The sequence below is a fragment of the Tursiops truncatus genome, chromosome 2, assembly GCF_011762595.2.
Source record: "Tursiops truncatus isolate mTurTru1 chromosome 2, mTurTru1.mat.Y, whole genome shotgun sequence".
NCBI classification, from domain to species: domain Eukaryota; kingdom Metazoa; phylum Chordata; class Mammalia; order Artiodactyla; family Delphinidae; genus Tursiops; species Tursiops truncatus.
In genome coordinates this window covers 106,210,505-106,236,889 of record NC_047035.1, presented here as the reverse complement: position 1 = coordinate 106,236,889, position 26,385 = coordinate 106,210,505, and the positions used below count along the sequence as shown (strand labels likewise).

Here is a 26,385-nt window from a genome sequence, read left to right as displayed (position 1 = left end):
CCTGCATTAGCAGGCGGATTTTTAACCACTGTGCCACCAGGGACGTCCCGGAAATACTTCTTTTCTAACTGCAAGAGTCTACACTGCTATTAAAAGTAGTCTCATATACTAAGTAGAAAGTATATGGCAGAAAGAATGCAAAGGAAAGAATCTAAGCAGAATTAAAGACCACAGGCTTACCTATTAGGCTCTTCTCCGGGGGAGGAGGGACGATAAAGCCATTCTGGGAGTGTTTCTCTGAAAGCTTCTCATAAAGACCCAGAAAGTCACTAAATCTTCTTTTCACTGCAAACTGTTTACTTCTGAACATTGGTAAGCTCGTCTTGGGGAAAGAAAAAATACAAGGCGATCTCATTTTAAATAGGGGATGAATGAGTATCTTAAAAGTCATCCAGCTGACATCAAGGGAATCTTTTTCCCAGATCCCTGTCATTTAGCCACTTGGTAAATAACTTTCTCTGAGATTCTTACTCTTGTTTGTTTCTTTGTTTGTTTTCTGAGCTATAATCCCCTCTGGCTGTCTGGGAATCTATGGAGCCCTTCTAAGAATAATGATTTTAAGTGCATAAAATATACATTAGATTACAAAGGCAACTAATTAAATTCAAATGTGGTTTTATTTGCAGGTTAAGAGCTCTTGCTCTAAGGAAAGAGATGTTGCAATCTAGTTTAAAGCTAGAATTCTATGGTCATCTATTAACCCATTCATCCTGCACTGACTTATTAAGGGTATTAGCTGCTGGAATTAAAGCAGCCAAACTGGAAGAAAAGACAGAGTAAACGATGCCCCTAAGGGGGAGGATCAGACGAAATGTCTACACTGTAGACACTTTAACCTTTAAAGTGTCACAGGATCTAGAACACAGGGGCAGGTCAACAAGTAGTAGAGAGATAATATAAAGAAAACTTCTAGTAAAAAAGACTAGGCCTATGTCATATTGAGAGATCATTTAATACTCACCAGACAGGCAAAATTTAAGGAGGTGGGGCCTTGCCAACTGCTGGCAGAGAAGTGTGTCAATGGGAACTTTTACATACTGCTGATGGAAGTATAAACTGGTACAAGGACTTTAAAAAGCAGTTTGTATTCCTTTTCTTCAACATTTGCACTACCTATGACCCAGGGAAACTATTCCTGAGTATATACCCAAAAGAAACTCTTCTTATGTGTACACCAGAAGACATGTGCAAGTATGTTCACAGCGCATAATTACAAAAACTGGAAACATGCCAAATATTCACAACAGGAACATGAATGTATTATGCTATAATCACAAAATGGACTAATTAACTACAGCTACACACAACATGGATGGGTCTGAGGAACAATGGTAGTAAAGAAAGCACTATATTCAGCATGATACCATTTTAATGAAACTCAAAAAAAAAAAGCAAAACAGTACATTGTTTAGAGATACATATGGGAAGACTTTTTAATAAAGGAAATGAGAGACAACTCAGGAGAGTGGTCACCTCTAAGGTGTGAGGCAGGGGATAGGAGAGGGAGAAACACGCAGGTAGATTCAATGGTACTCATCTTAAGACTGGTGGTAGGTTCGGGGCTTCATTTTTTATGCTTCATAACCTGCATACAACAACGTGTAAGTTTTGTATGCATTAATATTATATAAAAAAGGAAGACCAGACCCGAGGGGCAAAAGGTTAGGGAGAGCATTAAAAGAAGTTCCACATAGGAAACCTCAGAAGAACTGATGATTTTTAAACAGGTGATAGAGTTTGGGGTGATCCGCCAAACTAGCTCTAAGCCACATAGCTCTGAAGAGGGATGGTACTATATCAGATACACCACATGTCTTAATAAAACTTACAAAGTTTCACACTGAAGTGTTAGCTCTCTGGAAGAAAAGTGGAAAGGCTCAGATGAGATTACCAAGGGGATGCAGACTTGCTCCATCTTGAGTAAACTTGAAGGAAGATGTTGACAAAGAAACTAAAGAAATACCCAGAAATAATCTGAATGATGACCTTCTTGGTATGAGCACCCAAGTCTATTAAGGTGGTCATCAGCAGGGTCACTTGGACTCACCTGTGTTGTAACTTTGTAGGCCACATAGGCATTCATACCATCCCCTGTGGGGAGAACAAGAAAGCAGGAGAGGATTATTCTGTAAACCAAAGCAGAACTAATCTTGCTAACATTTAACCAGGAATCATAAGCCAGCCACAGGAGCTGTGTACAAGAAGGGATATCTGTTTCATCTCTAAGCTTTATAGACTATCCTATAATCCAGTTCCTACTTTGTCTCAGGACCTCTGTGGCGCATATCATGGCCCCATGGATGCTGGCTGGGCCCCAGTTTAAGTCAGACAAGAGAGTCAGCCTCCTGTTCCAAAGCCAGGCTCTATTTATACCCTCCACAAAGCAGCACTGGATACTGACAATCCATCGCTTGTTACCATGCCAGTATTTGGGCTAGTTACACACATCTGTCTAAATCCAAACAATTCTCTTGCTGTATAAAGCAGGAGGAGGAGAAGGAAGCAAATGATGTAAAAGGAAACAAGAAGTTCTACCCTAAGCTAGCTCTGGGCTCCATTTGCTCTTTCAGAAGTACTGCGCCGGTCCCTCCACTGGTGCTGGGGGACACTGACCCCTCTCATCTAGCATGTTCACCCAGAGCAAAGGGCCTGGCAGGAAGACACTTCGGCTGCCTGATGTCACACAAATCTCTCTTTCCTGGAGGAATTATTTTTCTGAAAAAGGCTTTGACTGTTCAATAATTTGGGATTCAAGCAATTGTTTTTCTCTGTGGTAGTGTCCTGACCTCAACCACTTAGGGACATAAAGGCACCATTGACTCCCTGAGCAGTGAAAAGACACACATTGGACTCGAGACAGACATAACTCCAGTGCTGGGCTCTGGCACATTAGGCTGGTTTCATTCCCTTCCTCCCCACCCCGATTCTTCCCCACACCAACCAGGAAAACGTAGGTCAACAATTACTAGCTGCCAAAGCCTCTGAACTGGTCCTGGGGTAAGGGCCCAGGGGAGGAACGTGCAGTTCTAGACCTGCAGGGTCACGTATTACAACTTGGGTTCACCGAGATGGCTGGGAATAACTGCTTTTATAAATTACACAGAGAAGTTGGAGACTGTACAGGAAGAGAGGGCTTGCTTTCTTCATCTCGCCAAGCCCTACCAAAAGAGCAATGTGACACACACCTACTAAAGAATAGACTTGAGGACACGGGAAGGGGGAAGGGTAAGCTGTGACGAAGTGAGAGAGTGGCATGGACATATATACATTACCAAACGTAAAATAGCTAGCTAGTGGGAAGCAGCCGCATAGCACAGGGAGATCAGCTCAGTGCTTTGTGACCGCCTGGAGGGGTGGGATAGGGAGGGTGGGTGGGAGGGAGACGCAAGAGGGAAGAGATATGGGAACATATGTATATATATAACTGATTCACTTTGTTATAAAGCAGAAACTAACACACCATTGTAAAGCAATTATACTCCAATAAAGATGTTAAAAAACAAACAAACAAAAACCAGAAACTACTTAAGTAAAGCTTTAGAAATTACTTTATATTTATTACCACTGTTAGTTCTCTTCTAAACCACTTAAACTATATCGCCTAATACTACTAAGGATGCTTACCACTGATAAAAGGAAAAAAATCTAAATTTACTTTAAAAACTTTCAAATTTTCATTCACAGTTGCATAGTCATGGTCAAATGTCCAAAAGGTCAATTCCATGATTTAGTGCCTGCAATTAAGGAATGACTAAGTGCAAACATACATAAAAACACAGTAGTGAAGTAGGATCTTCAGACACTTTGCCTGCTTATCAGCTGTTTTTATTGAGGCAATGTGTAAAAAAAGAGACATACTTTCATGTCCAGAGCTTATAAGATATGGAAATGTCCTAGAAATGCAGCAGTTTTAAATTTGTTAATTTCCTAAATAATTTCAGGAAGTTGAAAATGACATATGCAAATTACCAAGGCTCTAAAAAGCAATATCCTGGTAGTGAGACTCTTATTTAGATCCGTGTGGGAATGAGAGGCTCATGTTGAGTAAACAGCCCACGCAAACAGAAGGTGCTGTTATAAAGATCAATATGAATCTTGAAGTAGCTGGTTTCTTGGCATCGACATGACTAAGAATCTACTATGGTGCAAGGGGATGAAGGTTTATCACCAAAAGTGATTTGTGTTTAAATAAATCTGATCCACGGGATGTTTAAATTACTGTTACACATTGAACTGTGTCCCCCTAAAAAAGATATGTTGAAAATCCTAACCCGTGGTACCTCAGAATGTGACCTGATTTGAAAACAGGGTCTTTATAGAAGAAATCAAGTGAAAATGGGGTCAGTAGGGTGGGCCTTAATTCAATATGACTGGTGTCTACATAAAAAAGGGACCTTTGGACAGAGACAGACACACATAAAGGGAAGATGATGTGAAGGCACCAGGGAGAATGCCATGTGACAATGAAGGCAGAGACTGGAGTGATTCATCTGTAAGTCAAGGAATGCCTGAGGCTCCAAAAGCTAGAGGAGAGGCATGGAACAGTCCTTCTCTAGTGCCTTCAGAGGAAGCATGGCCTCACCAACACCATGACAAGACTTCTGGCCTTCAGAACTCTGAGAGAATAAATTTCTGGTTTTTTTTTTTTTTTCCTTTTTTTGTGGTACGTGGGTCTCTCACTGTTGTGGCCTCTCCCGTTGCAGAGCACAGGCTCCGGACGCGCAGGCTCAGCGGCCATGGCTCACAGGCCCAGCCGCTCCGCGGCATGTGGGATCTTCCCGGACCGGGGCACGAATCCGTGTCCCCTGCATCGGCAGGCGGACTCTCAACCACTGCGCCACCAGGGAAGCTCTCTACCAAGGATTTAAAGCAGCTAATAACTAGCCTAAAATCAATGTGCATATAGAATATTCATAAATATTAGAGAGGCAAGAGAGAATCCTAAACATGTAATCCAAAATTCTGGTCCAGGTTCTACCACGGGCCATATATTGTGACCTGACAGGAAGGCTACATTTCATTTATTGGTTCTCAATTTCCTCTACTGGTGGATGAGGGAATTGTATAAGATGCTCATAAACATCCTACCAGTGCACCAGTCTAGGAAAAGTAAAACCCTACAGTTTAACAACAAACCATTTTGGCATAAAGTCTAATTAGATTTTAAAAATTCTTGTTCCTAGTTCAGAATAGACAAAGGGTTGGAAATCACATTTTTCCTCTTAACCATACAAATATCACCCCTACTTAATAGGAGGAAAAAGCTCTGTGCAGCCTCTTCTCTTAGAGACTATATCTGGAACAAGGAAAGTCGAGGCCTGTTTGCCCGCCGCTCACTAAAAGGTCTCACAAGCTTGAGACACAGGAAGGCTATCCTAAAAATCCACATTCTGGTCAAAGTTAAGTATTGTGCTTTTTGAAAATCTAATTTAAATTTGATCAAAATTCAACCTGGGTTCTTTAATCTTTACCTATGAAAGAGAGATGCAGATTTCCCCACTTTATTAGAATATCAAGAGTACATAGTAAAAAGACATGTAACAAGAAATCCAAATTTCTTGAGGGAAAAATAAATCCAGCATCCCAAGATTTTAAAACGTGTCTTTAGGGTGCTTAAATGGAATTTATGATCTCAAGAGGAAATAAAATGGTGTCAACAACTCTGTGGGAGAAGCCAATTTTGGGTTTTTAAAAAGGGATTTGAATAATATTTGATTTTCTGATTTTTCTTTCTTAAGCCAGAAAAGGCCTAAATAAGTACTGGTAACTGCTGTTTCTGGCCTTGGAAGCATAGCAAGGGGCATAGTTTCATAGGAAAGATAATGATGAAGTATTTCACACTAGCTAGTTCAGCTCTGGAGGTAACCATTAAGAAATTAGCTAACTGTGCTTTCCACAGCAATATCCTAACATCACAGGGAGTCCCAAGTACACTTACCTATCTTCTCAGGATCAGTTATACCAACTGTCAAGTCAAATTGGTCTTCCTGTTCTTCTTCCTCTAGCTTTTAAAGAGAAGACAAATCATGAGATACCCCAAAAAAGGCTACATTAATTTTACTCTGCATTAACATTACATCAATATAATAACATATATTAGATATAGATATATCCTTCTACACATCAGTGTTCAGCTCTGTCCATTTCCAACAATCTTGATGAAGCAACTTCCACTACTTTAAGTTGGAGCTTGCACGAATATCTTTGTTACATCTATTCTCTTAAAACATTATTTTGATCATAACGAATAATTACTAGGTTTTGGAAGACTTGACGCTGTTAGGCTAAGGAGGGAATGAGGAGACGCTATACTCTTGAATATGGGAGCTTCGGACACTAAATATCATTAATGACCATTGAAAGCCTCTGTGCCATCTTCTGGGTAACAGATACTCTGCCCAGGAAAGAGTCCTTTATTGGATTTTGGCTGTCCATTAACCATAAGAGTCTTCTTCAAGAGTCATACATGTTATATCAAGGTTCAAACTCAACTGAACTTCAGACTGGCAGCACAGTCCTAAACATCCAAAAGAAGACCAACAGCACAAATTCTCACCTCCTCATAGCTTGGCTGGGGCTTAGAAGAATTTGTGGTCTCCTGTGGAGGAAGAGAAATGAGTGTTTTGGCTGGCACCTTCTTCTGATTATTTTGTGTGCTGTCCAGGGATAGCTCCACTGTGGCATCTAAAAATAGTTGATATTTTATAATGAAAGAAGAGTCAGAAAAACTGTAAGCTAGAAAAAATGGACCTAAGATACAAATGCAGTAACACTGGGGGAAAAGTACTGTTTGCCACATCTGAAGATGACACTGTTGTTTTACCACAGTTTAAGAATGTTCACAATTACAGTTTTAGATCATCTTGCAAAGATTAAGTTATGTTTAATATATGCTGTCCAAGGGGGATAAAAATATATTGCAATATCTGAAAATCTTTCTAATCAAAATAGTTTAAAAAAAAGTGCTAAAGAGCTGTCTTTGTCTAGGAAAATCTCAGCTGAACAGAACAACTCATTCCCTAAGTGTTCTAGGGAGGGGACTTTTAAAAGAGCATTATGTACCATTTTTAGGCATTACAATTTCTTAGGCAAATAATAAGAACGCACTCTCAACTAGGAGCAATGGAGCTAGAAGTTCAAAGCCTAGATAACTGAGATTTTTTTTTTTCTTTTTAATAAAGAAAAATATAAATATCCATTAGGGTTTGGCCTGATCAGTAAGTATTCAATTCTAGCCTTAGGGAATTCAAAGAGAACGGTTTCTTTTTCTTTTCTAGACTTTCATTTAGAGCTAAAATGAAACCAGACAGAGGGGTCTATAAGGCATAACCAGGTCCTAGATCAATGTTATTATCATTAAAAGGGCTTCCCTGGTGGCGCAGTGGTTGAAAGTCCGCCTGCCGATGCAGGGGACACGGGTTCGTGCCCCGGTCTGGGAAGATCCCACATGCCGCGGGGCGGCTGGGCCCGTGAGCCATGGCCGCTGAGCCTGCGCATCCACAGCCTGTGCTCCGCAATGGGAGAGGCCACAACAGTGAGAGGCCCGCATACCGCAAAAAAAAAAAAAAAAAAAAAAAGTTAATCATGTCTATAAACAAGTTTGCCAGACTGTCGGAATCCTATCAGGATTCTTTTCCTCATCAGAAAGAGAGAGGTGGTAATATAATCTGGCCCTACTGTAGGAGTACAAACCACACAAAAATATGCATAATGAACATGCTAGGGTGATAGGATTCTTTGAAGCAAGCAACCAGCTAAAGTATGTTTAAGAAATTCATATCATGCAGGCACCACATAAATAATTAAGTTATCCAATCCAATAAATGTGACTGAAAACAAAAACAGGAATTTAAACATTTAAAACCTTTGGCTTATTAGAGTGCTACTAAAAGCCTTTTGAAGAGCTGTGCATTTTTTATTGAGAGTCCTGTGACAAATGTGACAAAACTTACATCAAAAATGCTTTTTTCTTTGTACTCTTGATAAGAGTAATGGGAGAGCCACTGGACTCCATCACAGAGATTCTGACGATCACTAAACTAATCATGTAGAAAGTATTAGAACATTTAAATTTCCACAGTCAATAACTGAAATATCCGAGAAACTACTCAAGTCCTAAACTAAATGTATCACTGTAGGCATTCCTTTCTATAGATATCTTATGTTCCTTTCTTAGTAATGAGGCAGTCATTGGCTGCTTATGAAAACAGTTGGGGAATGAAGTAAATCAGAACCTTCATCAGCAATAAATATGTCCCTAATAAAGATCTTCTACATGTTCATATATAAAACCCAACCATGGGGTAACTCAGTCACACCAAGATTTCAGGTCTTCTTAAAGGGCAAATCATATAAATGTTAAGTTCCCAAAGATAGAAAAACTTTCTTTGCAGTCTGCCATATAACTAGATGATTCATTATTTGCATTTCTCCTCCAGAAATTTTATCCCAAATGTAAACATTAGCAGAATGAACAGTGGGCACTTAAGTTTCATAGAGGAAAGGAATTGGAAAATATTTGAAATCTTTATATTCCTTCTTCTAACCTCTTCTTCCCTCGTCATGTCTTAATTTCGCACCGAGTTCAAATGTGAGAGTCCTCCCAAGATCTTCCCTTCCCAAGTCCACCCTCTCATCTCTTCCCTTCCTTATCATTCTCTCCTTTGAGGGTCTCATTCACATGGCAGTTTCAATTACCACCTCTAGGAAGTTGATCCCCACATTTAAAATTTAAAATATCTAAAACCCAAACTCACTCTCCCCACCTTCCAACTCAAAGCTAGTTTCTTCTGTAGAATGTAGTTCTCAAAATGGTACCATTTTCTTCCTAATCCTTGGGCTTGAAACTTTTGACTGTCTTCAATCCTTATTTTTGGACACCCGTTATACCCAATCACCAACACCAGATTCTGCTGATTTCAGTTTTTGAAAAGTTTTCACCTTTCTTTTCCTATTTCCATTACCTTATTTTTGGTCTTTACCATTTTATTCTTGAACTAATTTGTGATTGCCTTCTGACATCTCCAGTCTTTGTCCATTGCAATCCGTTTTATATAATAATTCTATCAGGTCAGTCTTTCCTCACTTTGCCCATAGCACTTTCCTTACTCAAAACTACCAATGGCTCTTAATTGGCACTAGGATGAAAATTCAAATTCTAATTATTACTGTTATCTAAAATCCTCCTAAACAACATTTCCAGACTTACCTTCCATGGCATCTCTAAGAAGCCCCTGTTTTGGCCCACTGAGTTTACTGACTGTCCCTCAAACACACCATATACTTCCTGCCTAACCATTTGCACCCTTTCTCTTTTTCCTACATAAATCCTGCTTCTTCCAAGAAGTCTAACAAGATCACTCTAGAGCAGAGATTATCAATGAGGGCACTACCGATATTTTGGGCTGGATAATTCTTTTTGGTGAGGGGCTGTCTGTGTACTGTGGGGTGTTTAGCAGCATCCATGGCCTCTACTCAGCAGATACCGGCAGCACTGCCAGGTGTGACAAACAAAAATGTCTCCAACCATTGCCAAATGTCTTTGAATGTCTTTGGGGGTGGTACAGGGGAAGGACCACCTTTTGTTGAGAACAGGGCAGTCCCTCTCAACAAAAAATTATTGGGCCCAAAATGTTAATAGTGCCAAGATTGAGAAACTCTGTTCTATACTAGTATTTTTCAAACTGCAGTCTGTTGTTCACTGGGGAATTGTGACAGTGATTCAGTGGGTTACAAACAGCATTTTAAAAAAAGAGAAACAACAGAAAATTTCAGATTGTATGGAGGGTAGTAAAGGCAAGTCATTTAATAAAACTTTTAGTTTTATACAAGTGCATAAATATTTTGGATTATGACACAAAATGTATTTCTTACTATGAGTCTTGGTCATAAAAGTCTAAAACCACTGCTTTAGTCTCACCTCAGACCCCTCTGAGCTCCTGTGACCTAATATTTCTATCAGTCCTCTGGCCACATTTATATTATTGTTTAACAATTTGTCTAAATCACATTCTTAAATAACTGTATATTTATGTCTTACTCCCTAAACCTGTAAGAATCGTGATGGCAGGTACTGCCTTTTATTATGTTTTGGAATCCTTCACAATAGTATCTTAACATAGAGTTGTGTTTCTCATATATATATAGCTTTTTTACTTTAACTCAGCAACTTAGAAGATTCCTAGCTTAAGTTTTGAGTCCATACTTGCCTGCAAAGAGATCCTGTGGCTCTTGGTCTTGTTCCTCACGGATCCCATTTTCTTTGGAGCCACTGTTGATGGGAAGAAGGGAAGCAATTCTCTTTGGAGACTGGGGCTTACTCTGAAAACAAAGAAATACTCTGAATACTATGAATAAAATTGTACCATTAAAAACAAACCTAGAGGACTTCCCTGGCGGTCCAGTGGTTAAGACCCTGCGCTTCCACTGCAGGGGACACGGGTTCAATCCCTGGTTAGGGAACTAAGATCCCCCATGCTGCTTCACACGGCCAAAAAAACCACCAAAAAACAAACCAACCTATAAAGTGACTTCTGATGCACCCCTCAGTTGCTCCCCCAGGTGTTTAGGGGAAGACAGGATCACTAGTCAGCCAGTTTAATAAGCAGCAAATCATTATTGGTTATGTAAGTGTGGCCTGAGTGATCACAGAGCTAAAATAAACTCACACATTTTAGGGTTAACTTCTAACACTATAACCCTGCTGAAATGCCCTACCCCAAAGCACATGATGCCAACATGGGTATGTGTATACAAAGATAATTTTCAAAAGAACCTGTCCAAATGCATTTCTCCTCAGTTGATGACCTTTATTCTTTCAAATGCTGACAGGGCACATTCTAGTGTCCAGGACACCACACTAGAGACCATAAATCAAGCTCTGATCCTGACTTATTTTGTGGCCTTGGCTGAACCATTCACTGAAGCCCAGGTATGTGGATATTACCGACCCTCCCGACAAGCAAAGGAAGGTATGACACTTTAATGTTGTTTGTAACTATAACTTATCTTTTCATCCTTAACTTATAGAGACACAATTTTCAACCAGACTCGTGTCAGGCTAGCAGAAGGAAAACCAGCCATGCTTAGCCTACAGGCACATGGTGAAAATACAGTCAGTCCATGGCCTTTATCAAAAGCTCAGTGATCTGCCGCAAGCAAGTGTGGGGTGAGGCCCCAGACCGGTACCAGAGTGAACAAAGCTGGATTGTGTAGAAAACTAACAGAAAGCTGAGAATCTGACTTCAAAAGCCATGGTGTCATATTAGAGGGTTTTGAAGTCAGACCCCAAGGCCAAATCAGTTAAAAGACCTGACTTAAGGAATCTTTTATGAAACATTTCCTTAACAAATCTGAGGGTGTTTGTTCCTTGGAAACAGGCCCTTTCTGACCCAACAGAACAAAGTGAAATGACAGATTTATTGGGTACTTTGAATCTGTCATGCAAATAGCTCCATCTCAGTACTGGGGCCACCCTCAGGGAAAGAAACTGTTACCAATATGTAGATTTATACTAGCTAACAACGGAATTTTCTATGCTAATAAAATTTAATGAGCTTTTAGTTGTATGTGCTTAAATGTTACCAATTCTGTTAGAGACAGTGATCCTGTCTTCTAGCTGCTTCCACAATCTTAAAAAACAACCAAAAAAAAAAATCACTGCCAAGACACAGACAACAAATAATAGGGCAAAACCAAACCCTACACTTCCCTTTTGCCTCTTAAATTGCCAACTACTTCCTTACATACACACGTCCATCCTATACATGCTCTTGTGCTCTTGTACAGTATAGGGAATCTCATAAAAAGCCATCTGATGTCTTTTAATTCAGTTCCCACTAATACCAGTTGCCTCTAGATGGAGATCTAAGAGAGATTAAAACTCAGATACATTAAGAATATACATATATAAATGTAATTTACTAGTAGCTCACCAGAGAGACTAAAGAAACAGGAAAAGAACAGGTTAGAATTTACCCATTTTTAACAACACCGAGAAGAACCCATTCTTGTGATACGAAGATGAATAAAGGCACCTTCCTATTTCTGTTTTATCATCTAAACTTGGAAGTTTAAAGATTAAGAAAATTTTCTGGAGCAATGCTAGAATAGCAGTCTGTCTGGGAGAAAATATTTGCAAACGATGAGACCGACAAGGGCTTTATTTCCAAAATATACAAATAGCTCATAAACTCAATAACAAAAAACCAAACAACCCAATCAAAGAGTGGGCAGAAGACCTAAAAAAACATTTCTCCAAAGAAGACATACAGATGACCAACAGACACATGAAAAGATGCTCAACATCGCTAATTATTAGAAAAATGCAAGTCAAAACTACAATGAGGTATTGCCTCACACGGGTCAGAAGGGCCGTCAATTAAAAAGTCTACAAATAACAAATGCTGTAGAGGGTGTGGAGAAAAGGGAACTCTCTTACACTGTTGGTGGGAATGTAAATTGGTGCAGCCACTATGGAAAACAGTATAGAGGTTCATTAAAAAACTGAAAGTAGAGTTGCCATATGATCCAGCAATCCCACTCCTGGGCATATACCCAGAGAAAACTCTAATTCAAAAAGATACACACACCCCAATGTTCACAGCAGCACTATTTACAATAGCCAAGACATGGAAGCAACCTAAATGTCCACTGATAGGTGAATGGATAAAGCAGATGCGGTATGTATATACAATGAATACTACTCAGCCATATTGCATGGACCTAGAGATTATCATACTAAGTGAAGTTAGACAGAAAAAGACAAATATGATATCACTTACACGTGGAATCTAAAATATGATACAAATGAACTTATTTACAAAGCAGAAACAGATTCACAGACATAGAAAACAAACTTAAGGTTACCAAAGGGGAAAGGGGATGGGGAAGGGATAAATTAGGAGTTTGGGATTAGCAGATAAAAACTACTATATATAAAATAGATAAGCAACAAGGTCCCACTATATAGCACAGGGAACTATATTCAATATCTTGTCATAAACCATAATGGAAAAGAACATGAAAAAGAATATATACACATATATAACCAAACACACACACACACACACGTATAACTGAATCAAGTTGCTATACACCAGAAACGAACACAACATTGTAAATCAACTATACTTCAATCAAAAAAACAAAAGAATAGCAGTCTGTCTTTCCCTATACTAATCAGAAAAGACAGATCCAGATGGATGGGATACTGTGGTGACAACTAGAGCACAACTACTTGTCATTCTTCCTCTACCAGATCCTCTTCAAGCCCAAACCATACTTTGCTTGACTAGAACTGTGATGAAAACAAAAGCTTGTGCACTCTTAGTAAGCTAGGTAACAACTACCTTTGAGAATAGAAAACTGCTCCTCAAATATACTCTGGGACTCCATTCCAAAAACCACTAAAGGCTGAGTTCTAGGAAAGCTGAACATAGTTAGACTGATTATTGTATTTACTATTCTAATTTTTCCTCAGTAGTTCTTTTATAAAATTAATCTATGTACACAAAACTTTGTATTCTGTTTTTGCCCCCTTTGCCATCTGAGCAGTTTTTTCATGTCTTTAAGGTTGTACAAAAATCCCACTTTTAGTGACTTAACTCTCTATCATATGGGTATACTACAACATAGTCACTTCCCTAATGATGGGCATTTAGACAGTTTCCAGGTTTTTATTTTTATCATCACAAAAAATATGGTGATGTCTATCCCTATATATAAGTCTACATCTGATTATTTCCTTGGGATAGATTCTTAAGCAGAATTATTAAACGAAATTTTCAAAGGCTCTACTAAGCTCCCTTCCAGAAAGATCACAATTTGCATCCACCCCCAGGCCCCCACCCCACACCACCACAGCAACATTAAGCATTCTCTCTCTCTCTAAAAAATCTTTGTATGTTAACGAGTTATAAGTTGTCTTGTTCCCACATGTTTACTGGCCATCTGAATCCCTGTGATGTGCTTTGGTGTCCTTTGCCCATTTTTCTATGCTAAGTTAGCGTTACTTAGATGTACACTTCTCTTACATAAGTATGTTAACTGTCTCTCCGGCATATTGTATAGTACCCACGCCCCCAAATTTATCTCTTTTCTCTTTGTTTTATTTTTGATCTTAGCAAATTTATTCTCAATTGACTGATTAGTATTGGCACTGGCCTATTTCTTTAGGCTGAAGAGTACCCAGCACACAGTTGTCCTTTGAGGCATATTCTCAAGTTTTACTTAAAATCAAATACAAGAGAAGCTGAGCAGGACTATTTTTAAGGATAAGAAGAAATGAACCCCGTTCATGGTACCCAACATTTATACAGGACTGTTAATAGAAAACAAGTCTTCCATGAGACTAGAGTTTATAATAATAGCTTACTTCTCATCAAAATAAATAGCCACCTGGTATTAAAACATATTTCATATGCCCAAGGTTAAAAGGCTAATTTTCATCAGTATTAAGGAATGATTTATATTAAAAAGCTAATTTTGAAGCAACAGTTTAAATTTTAGGAAGGACTCATTTTTGGGGGTGGAGGCACACTGATTACAGAGTGACAAAATCAATACTAAAAATAAGGCTTGCTTTATAATCCATATTTTAAAAATCTCTTAATAGTAAGTCACAAAACTTTGAAGGGGGCTAAATTTCTAGGCAATAGATAAAACTATTTTCTGTGATGAAATTTTTTAAATTTATTTTTTATTGAAGTATAGTTAATGTACAATATTGTATAAGTTACAGGTGTACAGAACAGTGATTAACAATTTTTAAAGGTTATACTCCATTTAGTTATTATAAAATATTGGCTATATTCCCTGTGTTATACAATATATCCTTGTAATTTATTTTATACATAGTACTTTGTACCTCTTAATTCCCTATCCCTATATTACCCCTCTCCCTTCCCTCTCCCTACTGGTAACCACTAGTTTGTTCTCTACATCTGTAAGTCTGCTTCTTTTTTGTTATATTCACTAGTTTGCTGTATTTTTCAGATTCCACATATAAGTGATATCATACAGTATTTGTCTTTCATCTTTCTCTGTCTGACGTATTTCACTTGGTATAATACCCTCCAAGTCCATTCCTATTGTTGCAAATGACAAAATTTCATTGTATTTATTTTATATTTATTATTATTATTTTTCTTGCAGTACACGGGCCTCTCACTGTTGTGGCCTCTCCCTTTGCGGAGCACAGGCTCCGGACGCGCAGGCTCAGCGGCCATGGCTCACGGGCCCAGCCGCTCTGCGGCATGTGGGATCTTCCCGGACCGGGGCACGAACCCGTGTCCCCTGCATCGGCAGGCGGACTCTCAACCACTGCGCCACCAGGGAAGCCCCAAATTTCATTTTTTTTATGACTGAGTAGTATTCCCGAGTGTGTGTGTGTGCGTGTGTGTGTGTGTGTGTGTGTGTGTGTATTTTTTTTTTTCACCACATCTTAATCCCTTCATCTGTTGATGGACACTTAGGTTGCTTGCATATCTTGGCAATGGTAAATAGTGCTGCTACGAACATTGGGGTGCCTTATCTTTTCAAATTAGTGTTTTATGGATATACACCCAGGTAGAATTGCTGGGTCATATAGTAGTTCCATTTTTAGTTTTTTAAGAAACTTCCATACTGTTTTACAATTCATATATATTTTATGTGTTGCAATTCATGGTCGTTATTATCATTACTTAAGCTCAAATCATTCCATCATTGGCCAGTGGGAACCTCTTCAAGTTGGCTCTGAGTATTTTTGACGTGACCCTGTAGTTTTTGAAAGCTTCCTTGTTTTCTGTAATGACAAGATTGTCCAGGCTCTTTTTGTACGTTTCCTACCTCACACCTGAAATCAGCCTGTTCTACGAGAACCAGAAGCCCTGGTTTCTTGAAATACTATTTCAAGACCACGGTCTGAGCACTAGGGGTATTCAGAGGTACCTGGGTTCATCAGTGTATCTAGAGCTTTTCAGTAGAAAGATATAGATACACACATTTGTTTTTAAAATGTTTCATGTGTTCATACTGACATTTTCCATTCAAATATCAAGACTACAAATTTCAAGTCTCCTTTCTTTCATATAAGAATTCTGATTCTCGAGAACACAGTGGATGATAGGATTAGACTGTCTTATAAGTATTCACTTGATTTATCCCACATTACAGTCTCAGGATAACAATGCTGATACTATCACCAACTACTATGATTACTGAAAACAGTTAAACATTTTTTTGCAAATGTTATCCCCATTCCCTTTCCTTTTTAAAAAATATAGTTGTGGGCTTCCCTGGTGACGCAGTGGTTGAGAGTCCGCCTGCTGATGCAGGGGACATGGGTTCGTGCCCCGGTCCGGGAAGATCCCACATGCCGCGGAGCGGCTGAGCCCGTGAGCCATGGCCACTGAGCCTGCGCGTCTGGAGCCTGTGCTCCGCATCAGGAGAGGCCACAACAGTGAGAGGCCCGTGTACTGCAAAAAAAAATAAAAAATATAGTTCTTTTGTATCTGTAGTGTCAGAGCATATGACCATGACATATGATGCTCTCTCCTTCTTATTCCTCCTTAAGTCTGAATTCTATAGGCAACTGCATCTTCAGTGCTCACCACCGGTCCATATGTCTATGTGTCTTCAATCATTTTGGCTGTCTAAGGAAGGGCTCAGAGGAACAGTATTCTCTGGGTTCTTGTGCTTCTGTTTGTACTTACAAGAGCACTCAGACAGCCTAATCCTAATTCTCAGAGAGTCACTAGAAAGATATGCCAGCAAGACAGCACTTGTGTTAAGAGCAAACAGGTATTCCTTGCCAATTACTGGCTTCAAACCATGAGGCTCAGGCTACTAATGAAATTTTCTTAGCTCAGGGAAGGACAGATGTGGGCTTCCTGTCCCCCAGAGCTGACAGCCATTCAGTACTGAAAAGTACTGCTGTGATTCCAGGTATCTTCCATTTACGTTAACCAGTTTTGATTCTTCCTCATGTTGCTCAATTGCTCTTTGCTCCAGGCAGAATCTTTGCATTATGTTCAAGGGACCTCAGAAGAGTAGTACAATTGAAATTCTGAACTGCATTTAGAGGATGAATCCAAATAAAAAGCTCAAGTAACAGTGCTTCTGGAAAACTGGGTACATACTCATTTTCCGATGCAAAATTTGGATAATTTAGTTAAGGCAATATGGAGTTACGGAATTGTGTGACAAGGAAAGGACAATTAGGAATAAGTCAACCCCAGAAGTTATACCCAGATGATAAAACGGCAGTCACAAAGTCTTTAAAAATTACCCTGGTAGGGCTTTCCTGTTGGCGCAGTGGTTAAGAATCTGCCTGCCAATGCAGGGGACACGAGTTTGAGCCCTGGTCTGGGAAGATCCCACATGCCGCGGAGCAACTAAGCCCGCGTGCCACAACTACAGAAACCCACGCGCCTAGAGCCCGTGCTCCTCAACAAGAAAAGCCACCGCAATGAGAAGCCCGCGCACCACAATGGAGTAGCCCCCGCTTGCCGCAACTAGAGAAAGCCCACGCACAGCAACAAAGACCCAACGCAGCCAAGAAAAAAACTTACACTGGAAGATCTTGGCATGAAATACTACTCCTTTTGCCACCTTTACTTCTGGGGAGAAATGAGCTAAGTGGGTCAGTGTATTAGTTTTCTATCATGGCTGTGACAAATTATCACAAATTTAACAGATTAAACAATGGAAATTTATTAATTTATAGTTCTGCAGAAGTCAATACAGGTCTCACTGAGCTAAAATCAAGGTATCATCACGGCTGCATTCCGTCCTGGAGGTTCTAGGGGAGAATCTGTTTCCTTGCTCTTTCTAGCTTCTAGAAGCTGCCTACATTCCTTGGCTCATGGCCCACTTCCTCCATCTTCAAAGCCAACAATGTTACATCTCTCTGTGCCTTTCTTCTGAAGGTAGTGACTCTCTGTATCTTCCATTTTTAAAGAATCCTTGTGGTTACACTGGGCCTACTCAGATCATCCAGGATAATTTCCCTACTTTAAGGTCAGCTGATTAGCAACCTTAATCCCAACTTCAAATTTACCCTTCACTTTGTAACCTAAGACCTTCACAGGTTCCAGGAATAGGAGTGGACATGCTGGAGGGGGAAGTCATTCCGCCTACCGCAGGCAGTGACTCCTCTCCCACACCATGTTTCAAAAATGGCACAGATGCACTAAAAGTTTCTGTGCTTAGGAGAATGGACCTTAAGTGTCCACTGGATTTGGTACATCTTACTCTACAAACTGGGTGGATATCTAACTAACCCAAATGATTTCACAATATTACCCCCTCTCATAACTTAAGGAGTTAAAGTAGGGATTCTAATGTGGGGTCCATGAGCCACAGAATTGAGAATCGGGCCTATGAATTTAAATGGGAATAAAATTACAATTTACTTTTCACTAACCTCTAACTGAAATTCAGCATTTTCTTCAATTATAAAGACAGGCAACAAACCATGAGTAGTAGCAGTACCTGAGACATAGCTAATAAAAATTAGATATTTTTATTTGATATTACAGTTATTACAGATCTTAAAATATCATTTATGCTCATCTCAATTTAAAAATCACGGTATTAGACCTATCCCTAGATATTATTTAAAGCATTTTTTTAAAAAGCATATAACATAAAATTATTCTAACGTTTTGATAATTGCATTTCAGTGTAATTGGTTTCCTTTGTAATATTATGTATTTTATACATTTAAGAACATTATTCTGAGAATGGGTCCACAGACTTCCCTAGACTGCTAATGGGTCCATGACACAAAAAAGGTAGAGAACCTCTGAGCTAGTTCCTCTAGGACTAATGAAAATGGAAAAGGGGGAGCTAGAAGGGTGGGGAAAATGAGCCTGAAACTGACCACTGAGTTAGTAAAGGAAAACCATGAGCAAGTGCAGTAGAGACCTCAAAGTGAAAGGCCATCCATGATCTACCAAAATTTAGCTACAGACATTCTACTGAATCCTCTGGTGTAACTTCCATACCAAATTTTTGGGGTCTCACACTAATATAACTTGGAAGGGCCTGGAACTGAAGAACGATCAGAGTACTAATGGTGCATTAGCTTCTAAATTGAAAAAGCAGAACAAACCCAGTTCAAATCTGCTCTGAAAGCAAAACAAAGCCCCAGCTGTCCATCTGACTAAGCAAAAGAATACGCCAAAGCTGAGCAACAGACTTTTCCTGGAGATGAGATACTTATGGCTACTTGCTCTAGTAACTATCAACTACTCATGATTTATTTATGACAGCAGTTACTGAAGAGTGCTGAGAAGCTTTGAGGACCAAAGGAGAGAAATTAGAGTGTTCTTTTTCCTCTCCCTTCTCCCAGCCAAATGAATCACAAGTGGCCAAGTCATTAGAGTTACCCTGACATCTGAGTAAGTAAAGGGGCAGCAACTCCCTACAGAACCTAGAAGTCGGATCACAATGTTAGTTGCTTCTCTCATAAGCCCCAAACTCTAATTTTATTTCATTTTAATTTATTTATTATTTTATTTATTTTGGCTGCGTTGGGTCTTCATTGCTGCGTGCAGGTTTTCTCTAGTTGCGGTGAGTGGGGGCTACTCTTCGTTGTGGTGCATGGGCTCTAGGCGCGCAGGTTTCAGTAGTTGTGGCATGTGGGCTCAATAGTTGTGGCTCGAGGGCTCTAGAGCACAGGCTCAGTAGTTGTGGTGAAAGGGCTTAGTTGCTCCGCAGCACGTGGGATCTTCCCAGACCAGGGCTCGAACCCATGTCCCCTGCATTGGCAGGCAGATTCTTAACCACTGTGCCACAGGGAAGCCCCCACAACTCTTATTTTAAATACATTTTAAGTTGGGTTCTTATTAGTCATCTTTAGGTCTTCTCTCATGCCCCTTTCTCCAAAAGTGTTTTGTAACTACTTTTGTTAGCTTCTCCTCCATAACCTTGAAAGCTAGGTTAACTGCTAGTACAAGTCTATGATCAAGAAACCAATGAGTCTGTGTACTTCAGGAAAATCTAAACTTATTAGAAGTTTACAATTTGAGCTGAGCATTAAAATGAAACTTTAGACAAAACACCAGTTACTGACTTTTCCAAGAACATCTGTATCAGACCTGTGTGAAAAATGTGTAATTTCAACTTCTGATCTTTTGATCAGATCTGACCACCTGATGTGATGTTAGCTCCAAAAACAAGTGTTTGAGACAATATGCATATAGAAAATACTACAAACTAGACAGACAGTTATCCATGACTATTTACTAATATTAGTTGTAAATGACTATACCATTAACTAAACAAACTAAGTATTAAATCTGTTTAAAAATACTGTTGTATAGATTAACTTTAAGAAGTCTGATTAGGGAACTTCCCTGGTGGTGCAGTGATGAAGAATCTGCCTGCCAATGCAGGGGACACGGGTTCAAGCCCTGGCCCAGGAAGATCCTACATGCCGTGGAGCAGCTAAGCCCGTGTGCCACAACTACTGAGCCTGCGAGCCACAACTACTGAGCCTGCGTGCCACAACTACTGAAGCCCACACGCTTAGAGCCCGTGCTCCACAACAAGAGAAGCCACAGCAATGAGAAGCCTGCGCACCGCAACAAAGAGTAGCCCCCGCTCACCACAACTAGAGAAAGCCCGTGCGCAGTAACAAAAGACTCAACACAGCCATAAATAAATAAATAATTTATTTTTTTTTTAAAAAAAAGAAGTCTGATTAGGAACAGAGAAAGGACAGTATCAAGAAACTTACTGAAGACATGTTATACCTTTGGGAATAGCCACCACGCATTTTGCAGAACAGAGAATTAAAATCTTAGCCAGTTAAACTATCAATTTCCTTAGAGCTTTTAATGAAATTACCAACTTATATCCAGATCTAAAAAAGTTATCCTATAAGCACTCAAAAGGAAATAAACTGGTCTTAAAAAAGAGCTGAGATAACATTGTAAAATGGTGCAACTGCTATGGAAAACAGTATGGAGGTTCCTCAAAAACTTAAAAATAGAACTACCTTATGATCCAGCAATCCCACTTCCGAGTATATATGCAAAAGAATTGAAAGCAGGGTCTCAAAGAGATATTTGCATACCCATAGCAGCACTACTCACAGAGCCAAAAGGCAGAAGTAACCTACATGTCCACTGAAGGATGTATGGATAAATGAAATGTGGTATATACATTTGATGGAATATTATTCAGCCTTAAAAAGGAAGGAAATTATGATACATGCTACAACATGGATGAATCTTGAGGATACTGTGCTAAGTGAAATAAACCAGTCACAAAAAAGACAAATACTGTATGAGTCCACTTTATGAGGTTATCTAAAGCAGTCTAATTCATAGAAACAGAAAGTAGAATGGTGGCTACCAGGGGCCCAGGGGAGGGGGATAAGGGGAGTTGTTATTTAATGCAGGAGATCTGTTTCACACAAATGTGAGTATACTTAGCACTACTGAACTGTACAATTTAAAATGGTTGTGATGATAATTTTGTTGTGTTTTATACCACAATTTAAAAAAAGCTGATTTGTTTTCCCCTCAGGATACATGTTATATTGATCATAGATGTAGGACTGGATTCTAAAAATACCATGCCCTTTTCTGTCTAAATGTTAATATGTAACTTATGTTTATATAATTCCCTATAGTCCATAAAACATTGTCAATCAGAAGCCAATTGCTATCCTTGACTTTTGACTACCAATAAAGGCTAGTGACATTGTTCTTTAAACACCAGTGGAAATATGTAAATAAGTCTTGATTAACCAAAGACAATTTTTTCAATATGTGACTTTTCATTTTCAAGTCCCCTGCTATTTTGTCTTTATCCTATTCTTTTTTTCTAGCCATTTCTCTAATTACAAGGGTTTCAATTTAAGAATAAGAGTGGTGAGAAAAAAAAAATCTAATTGGTATAATATATCATCAAATGAAGAAGTTACCAGATATGGCCAAAACCTGAACCAAGGATATCATTAATCTATGTTTCCCTCCTTTTTCTCAGCATGAGAAAGGACACCACAGTTCTCCTCTTTTATTCAGAGGGCAAATCTAATGGTGGTCCTGGCATACTGCTAAAGAGATGAGCATATACGAACTTCTGGGAAGGCAGATAAAGAACTTGCTTCAATTTTACCTTTCCGGTTTAGAAGTATGCAAATAAGACCAGTGAGGTCAAATGAGATGTAAAAACATGTATGCTATTTAGTGTTTTTAACATAACAATTTTAAGAATTAGAAGAACCGAAAAGGGGCTCTAATTTAGTCTCTCTTCTTACTAAGGGAAAAATTAATCCTATCCTAGAACTAAGAAAGTTTTAACTAAATAGATACATATCTGGATTCAGGTCCAATCAAAGATTCAGATAATATATTTAAAATTTTAGACCTTTTTATTCATAGGTCCACAAAGTAAGAGGCATAAAGAAGATAAGGTCTTGAGTATTTTTAAGAACCAGACCTTCCACAAACTGGTTTTCAGGCTTAAAGCAATGATTTCAGATTTGTTTTAATAATCCTTTTAACTCCAGTCTATCCCATTCAAATAACTGGTTTGTAGATCCTAAAATGCATATCAGGGGCTGCTCTTTCCATTAAAAATCAAATCATATTTTTATTACCATATTAAGAAAGTCTCTTGGGCTCTAAAAGAGAGCAGATGGGATGATTAACAGCAGCAGCTGTTAATCAATGTCCAGGAAATTACATGCATACCAAAAATGAGTTTTAAACTTTATATGCCTCAGCTTCTCAATTCTTTAATATTCCTCTCTTTGCCTCCAACATGCAGCAAAACCTAGTATGAAGACAAACTTAAATCAGTAGGAAGCTACTGAAGTCATTAAGTGCCTACTTTGATGGATTTTAATCAAATCACTCTTATTACCAGTTTGAGTTTGATAAATTACATTAACCATTTTTAGGATTAATTAATTTAACTTTTCTAATTCATTATTAGATTTTGTGGGTTTTTTGATTCTTCGAGTAATTCTAGTTTACAAAATGCTCAACTGTTCTAAGTGTTTTACAGGTATTCTAATTTAATCCTCACAATAATGGTGCAGGTAAATACTATTACTATTCACATTTTACAGGTGAGGAAACTGTACAGAGTAAATAAGTACCCTTCCCAAGGTTAAGCAAGCAAGTAACAGAGCCTGGATTTAAACCAGGCTTCAAAGCCCACTTTCTTAATTACTTTATTCTTCAATCTTGTTCCTTAAGATACAGAAGCACTGCAATCCATCTTCTCACACTGGCTCACAACTAAAGCATTTATTGTAATATAATTTGTATTGACTATTTAACAAAAAATTCACAGCCTAACTAGTGAGGAACCTTGGGGTCTCGGCTTTCTGAAGATTAACATCAAGACAAGCTGCTAAAAAATGGCTTACAGGTGGCATTTTAGTTCCCTCAGCAACTCAATTTTCCTGGATCAAAATCTGAGTAAAAATAATTTGGCTTTCTGTGGTCGAACAAGTTCATTCTGACCCCCTCCTCCTCCCCTTAGATGGAAATTAGGCAAAGTATTTTCACTATCTTAGGAGACAAGTATGGATGCCTCTGGGAAGTAATCTGGTGAGACCAATCAAATCACAACCTCTTGAACTTACTTAGAGAACTTTAGAAAATAACAACTCATCCTTCCAGGGTCCTTTTTGAAAAATAAATCATCATTTACCAATGTGACCAATTGCTTTCAGAGCCAGAGTCTCTGTTTTCAGATGTTCAGTCTGACTATCTACCATCTCAGCAGTTATCAACAGTCGCTGTTCTGCATGGCTTATGAGGGAATTACTAAAGGAATAGACAAAAGATTTGTTTTAAATGGGATACAGAACTAAATTAGCAACAAGAGTTATTTCTCAGAATAACAGAGACTTCATTTGACAGTCTGAGCTGTTATATAAGCATCAGCAAACACTTTTGGAGCTGGGATTATGGACTTAATTCCTAAATACAGTACACGGAAAAATCTAATGATTATCACAGAAGGCATTGCCAAGAAACTTAACCTTTTTCTGACTTAAATGAGAGAAGCCTCAAACTTTTTCAGACACATGCTTGCATAAAGAATTTAAAGCTGTTTTATTTAGTCACTCATATACTGAGTAGCTACTATGAAGCTAAGCATTAACCAAGATAGAAAGAAACATAAATTCACTCCTAGCACTGAAGAAGTTTTCAACCTGGAACTAACTGTACCAAATGGTATGAGTCAGTATTCTTATAAAACAGCCCAAAAACATCTCCATTGGTTCCAGAACTGATTATTGATTTCCACATTCCACATATAAAGATGAGTTTTTTTAATACCTAACTCTTAAAAGAAACCCGGATATTACTATGGGAAACACCATTGCCTCTTCTCATTTACAGATTTGCTCCCACTGAGGTACTTAGGCACAAAAAACAGGGACAAAGCTTTAGATCTACGTAGTGGTTTATCTGGCAGGACCTTTTTTTCAACCGACATCTGGCAGGATTTTCCTAGAGATCAAAGGAGTCAAGTTAATTCTCCTAGACTAAGATCCAAAAGGACCTTTAGTAATCACCGGTAAGGATGGAGCTAACGAAAGGATTTGTGGGCAGGTCACTATCCTGGGCAACTCCAGATAACATTATTCATCCTTGGAACAGTAAGGCGAGGTAAAGGAAAGTCTGCACCCCACCCCCTTATCTTGATCTATTAAATCAGCCTGGCAGGAAACCACCAGCAAACCAGCCCCGTGGGTCCGTGGGGCCGCAAGGCAGGACCAAATGCCCGCCTTGGAGGCTCTTTGCTGTCAACGGACCTCAGCTGAGAAGCCACCACATCCCTCACTCCTCACCGTCCGCCCAGGGGCGGGGAAGCCGGGCCCTACGTCTCGGTGCTCATCTAGAACCCAAGCCACGACTACTGTCACCAACGTAAGGTCTCGCCGGGCCCACTCTGCCCAGCCTCCCCAACCCTCGCTTAGCGTCGCTTTCCTTTGGAGGCGCCCGCCCGCCTGCCCCGAAGGGTGCGAACTCACGGCATCCGCGGCGCCGGTGAAAATATCCTCCCCCTCGGTGTCGCTGTCCCCGGCCTCTGGTTCTGACCCCCCGACTGCTCCCTCGGACTCCGGCTCCAGGACGGGGAAGGGCGGAGGGAGTCTTCCCGAAGCGCTACAGCCACCACCCCCCGACGCCATCTTCCTCCACCCACGGCGGAAGCCGCAACAACAACTTTATAAAGAGAGAGTGCTGCGAGCAAAGCGTTCCAGCGGCTCGAAGAGGGAAGGCCGCTACCAGTCCCGCGGGGCGCGCGGGGCGGGGCCTACGCGCTGGGGGAGGGGCGGGGCGACCCGGGGCTCCTGTCCAGCCAATCCAAACCCTTGGTCTCAGGGCTGAGCTCTTAACCTATGGGGCAAAGGGACAGAAAAGGAGGCTCTCGGGGACGTGCATGTTCTTAAGGGCTCTTTGTGCTCTAGATAGCTCTATCTACCGGGCTTCTTAAGGAGACGAAGAAGCGAGTCTGAAAACCTCTTCGTGCCACCAACCCATGCCAAGCACAGTGGCTACATAGAGCTTCAATAAATATTTTTTAAAATTATTTATATTTTTAATTGTTGCGTTCATTGGGTCTTCGTCGCTCTGCGCAGGCTTTCTCTAGTTGCCGCGAACGGGGTGCTACCCTTTGTTGTGGTGCGTGGGCTTCTCATTGAGGTGGCTTCTCTTGAGGAGCACGGGATCTAGGTGCCTGGGCTTCAGTAGTTGTGGCACGCGGTCTCAGTAGTTGTGGCTCGTGGGCTCTAGAGCGCAGGCTCAGTAGTTGTGGTGCACAGGCTTAGTTCCTCCGCAGCATGTGGGATCTTCATGGGCCAGGGCTCAAACCCATGTCCCCTGCATTGGCAGGCGGATTCTTAACCACTGCGCCACCAGGGAAGTCCTCAATAAATATTTTTGATTGAGGTCTTTGAACAGATACAGTAAAGCTTTGCTATTCATTCTTTCAACAACATTTAGTTAATTCATTCAAGAAATATATATTGAGCATCTACTGTGTGCCTGGCACCCTGCTATGCACTTGAGATATAGAAATAAAGACGCTTCTGGCCCCCTAGGCGCTTGAGGGAGATGGGCATGTAAGTGAACAGTGCTATAATGTGCTGTGGGAGCATAGTAAAAGAGATCATCAATTCTGTTTGGAGAAGTCGGGAGGCCTCAAAGAGGAGGTGAGACTTCAGTGTCCTAAATTTGATTACAAGGAAGTTAGAATTATCCTCTCAATTGCTGTGGAGTAAGTGGAGTGGAACAGATGGCAGGGGAATTATTAAACTCTGAACGAAATTTTCCTGGGACCTAAATTATTCACTGGTTGTCTGGTGGGCCTAAAATCTAATCAGCTAGACAAGAGTTTAAAGATAAAAGGGAGGAATACTAC

General features: G+C 39.9%; 1 protein-coding gene across 3 annotated transcripts in view; it reads right to left on the bottom strand.

Annotated features, from left to right (window-relative positions):
• The window catches only part of SNX1 (sorting nexin 1), a 42,470-nt gene extending 17,289 nt beyond the window's left edge, over window positions 1–25,181 (bottom strand). For all 3 annotated transcript variants that reach the window (XM_019947986.3, XM_019948004.2, XM_004315230.3), the window contains exons 1-6: window positions 24,995–25,181; window positions 10,209–10,320; window positions 6,557–6,684; window positions 5,939–6,005; window positions 2,048–2,091; window positions 181–322 (exon numbers count right to left, since the gene is read on the bottom strand). In XM_019947986.3, coding sequence (XP_019803545.1) covers window positions 181–322; window positions 2,048–2,091; window positions 5,939–6,005; window positions 6,557–6,684; window positions 10,209–10,320; window positions 24,995–25,153 — 652 coding nt within the window. In that variant the 5' untranslated portion in view covers window positions 25,154–25,181. The remainder of the gene's footprint in view (window positions 1–180; window positions 323–2,047; window positions 2,092–5,938; window positions 6,006–6,556; window positions 6,685–10,208; window positions 10,321–24,994) is intronic.
• Window positions 25,182–26,385: the final 1,204 nt, after the last annotated feature.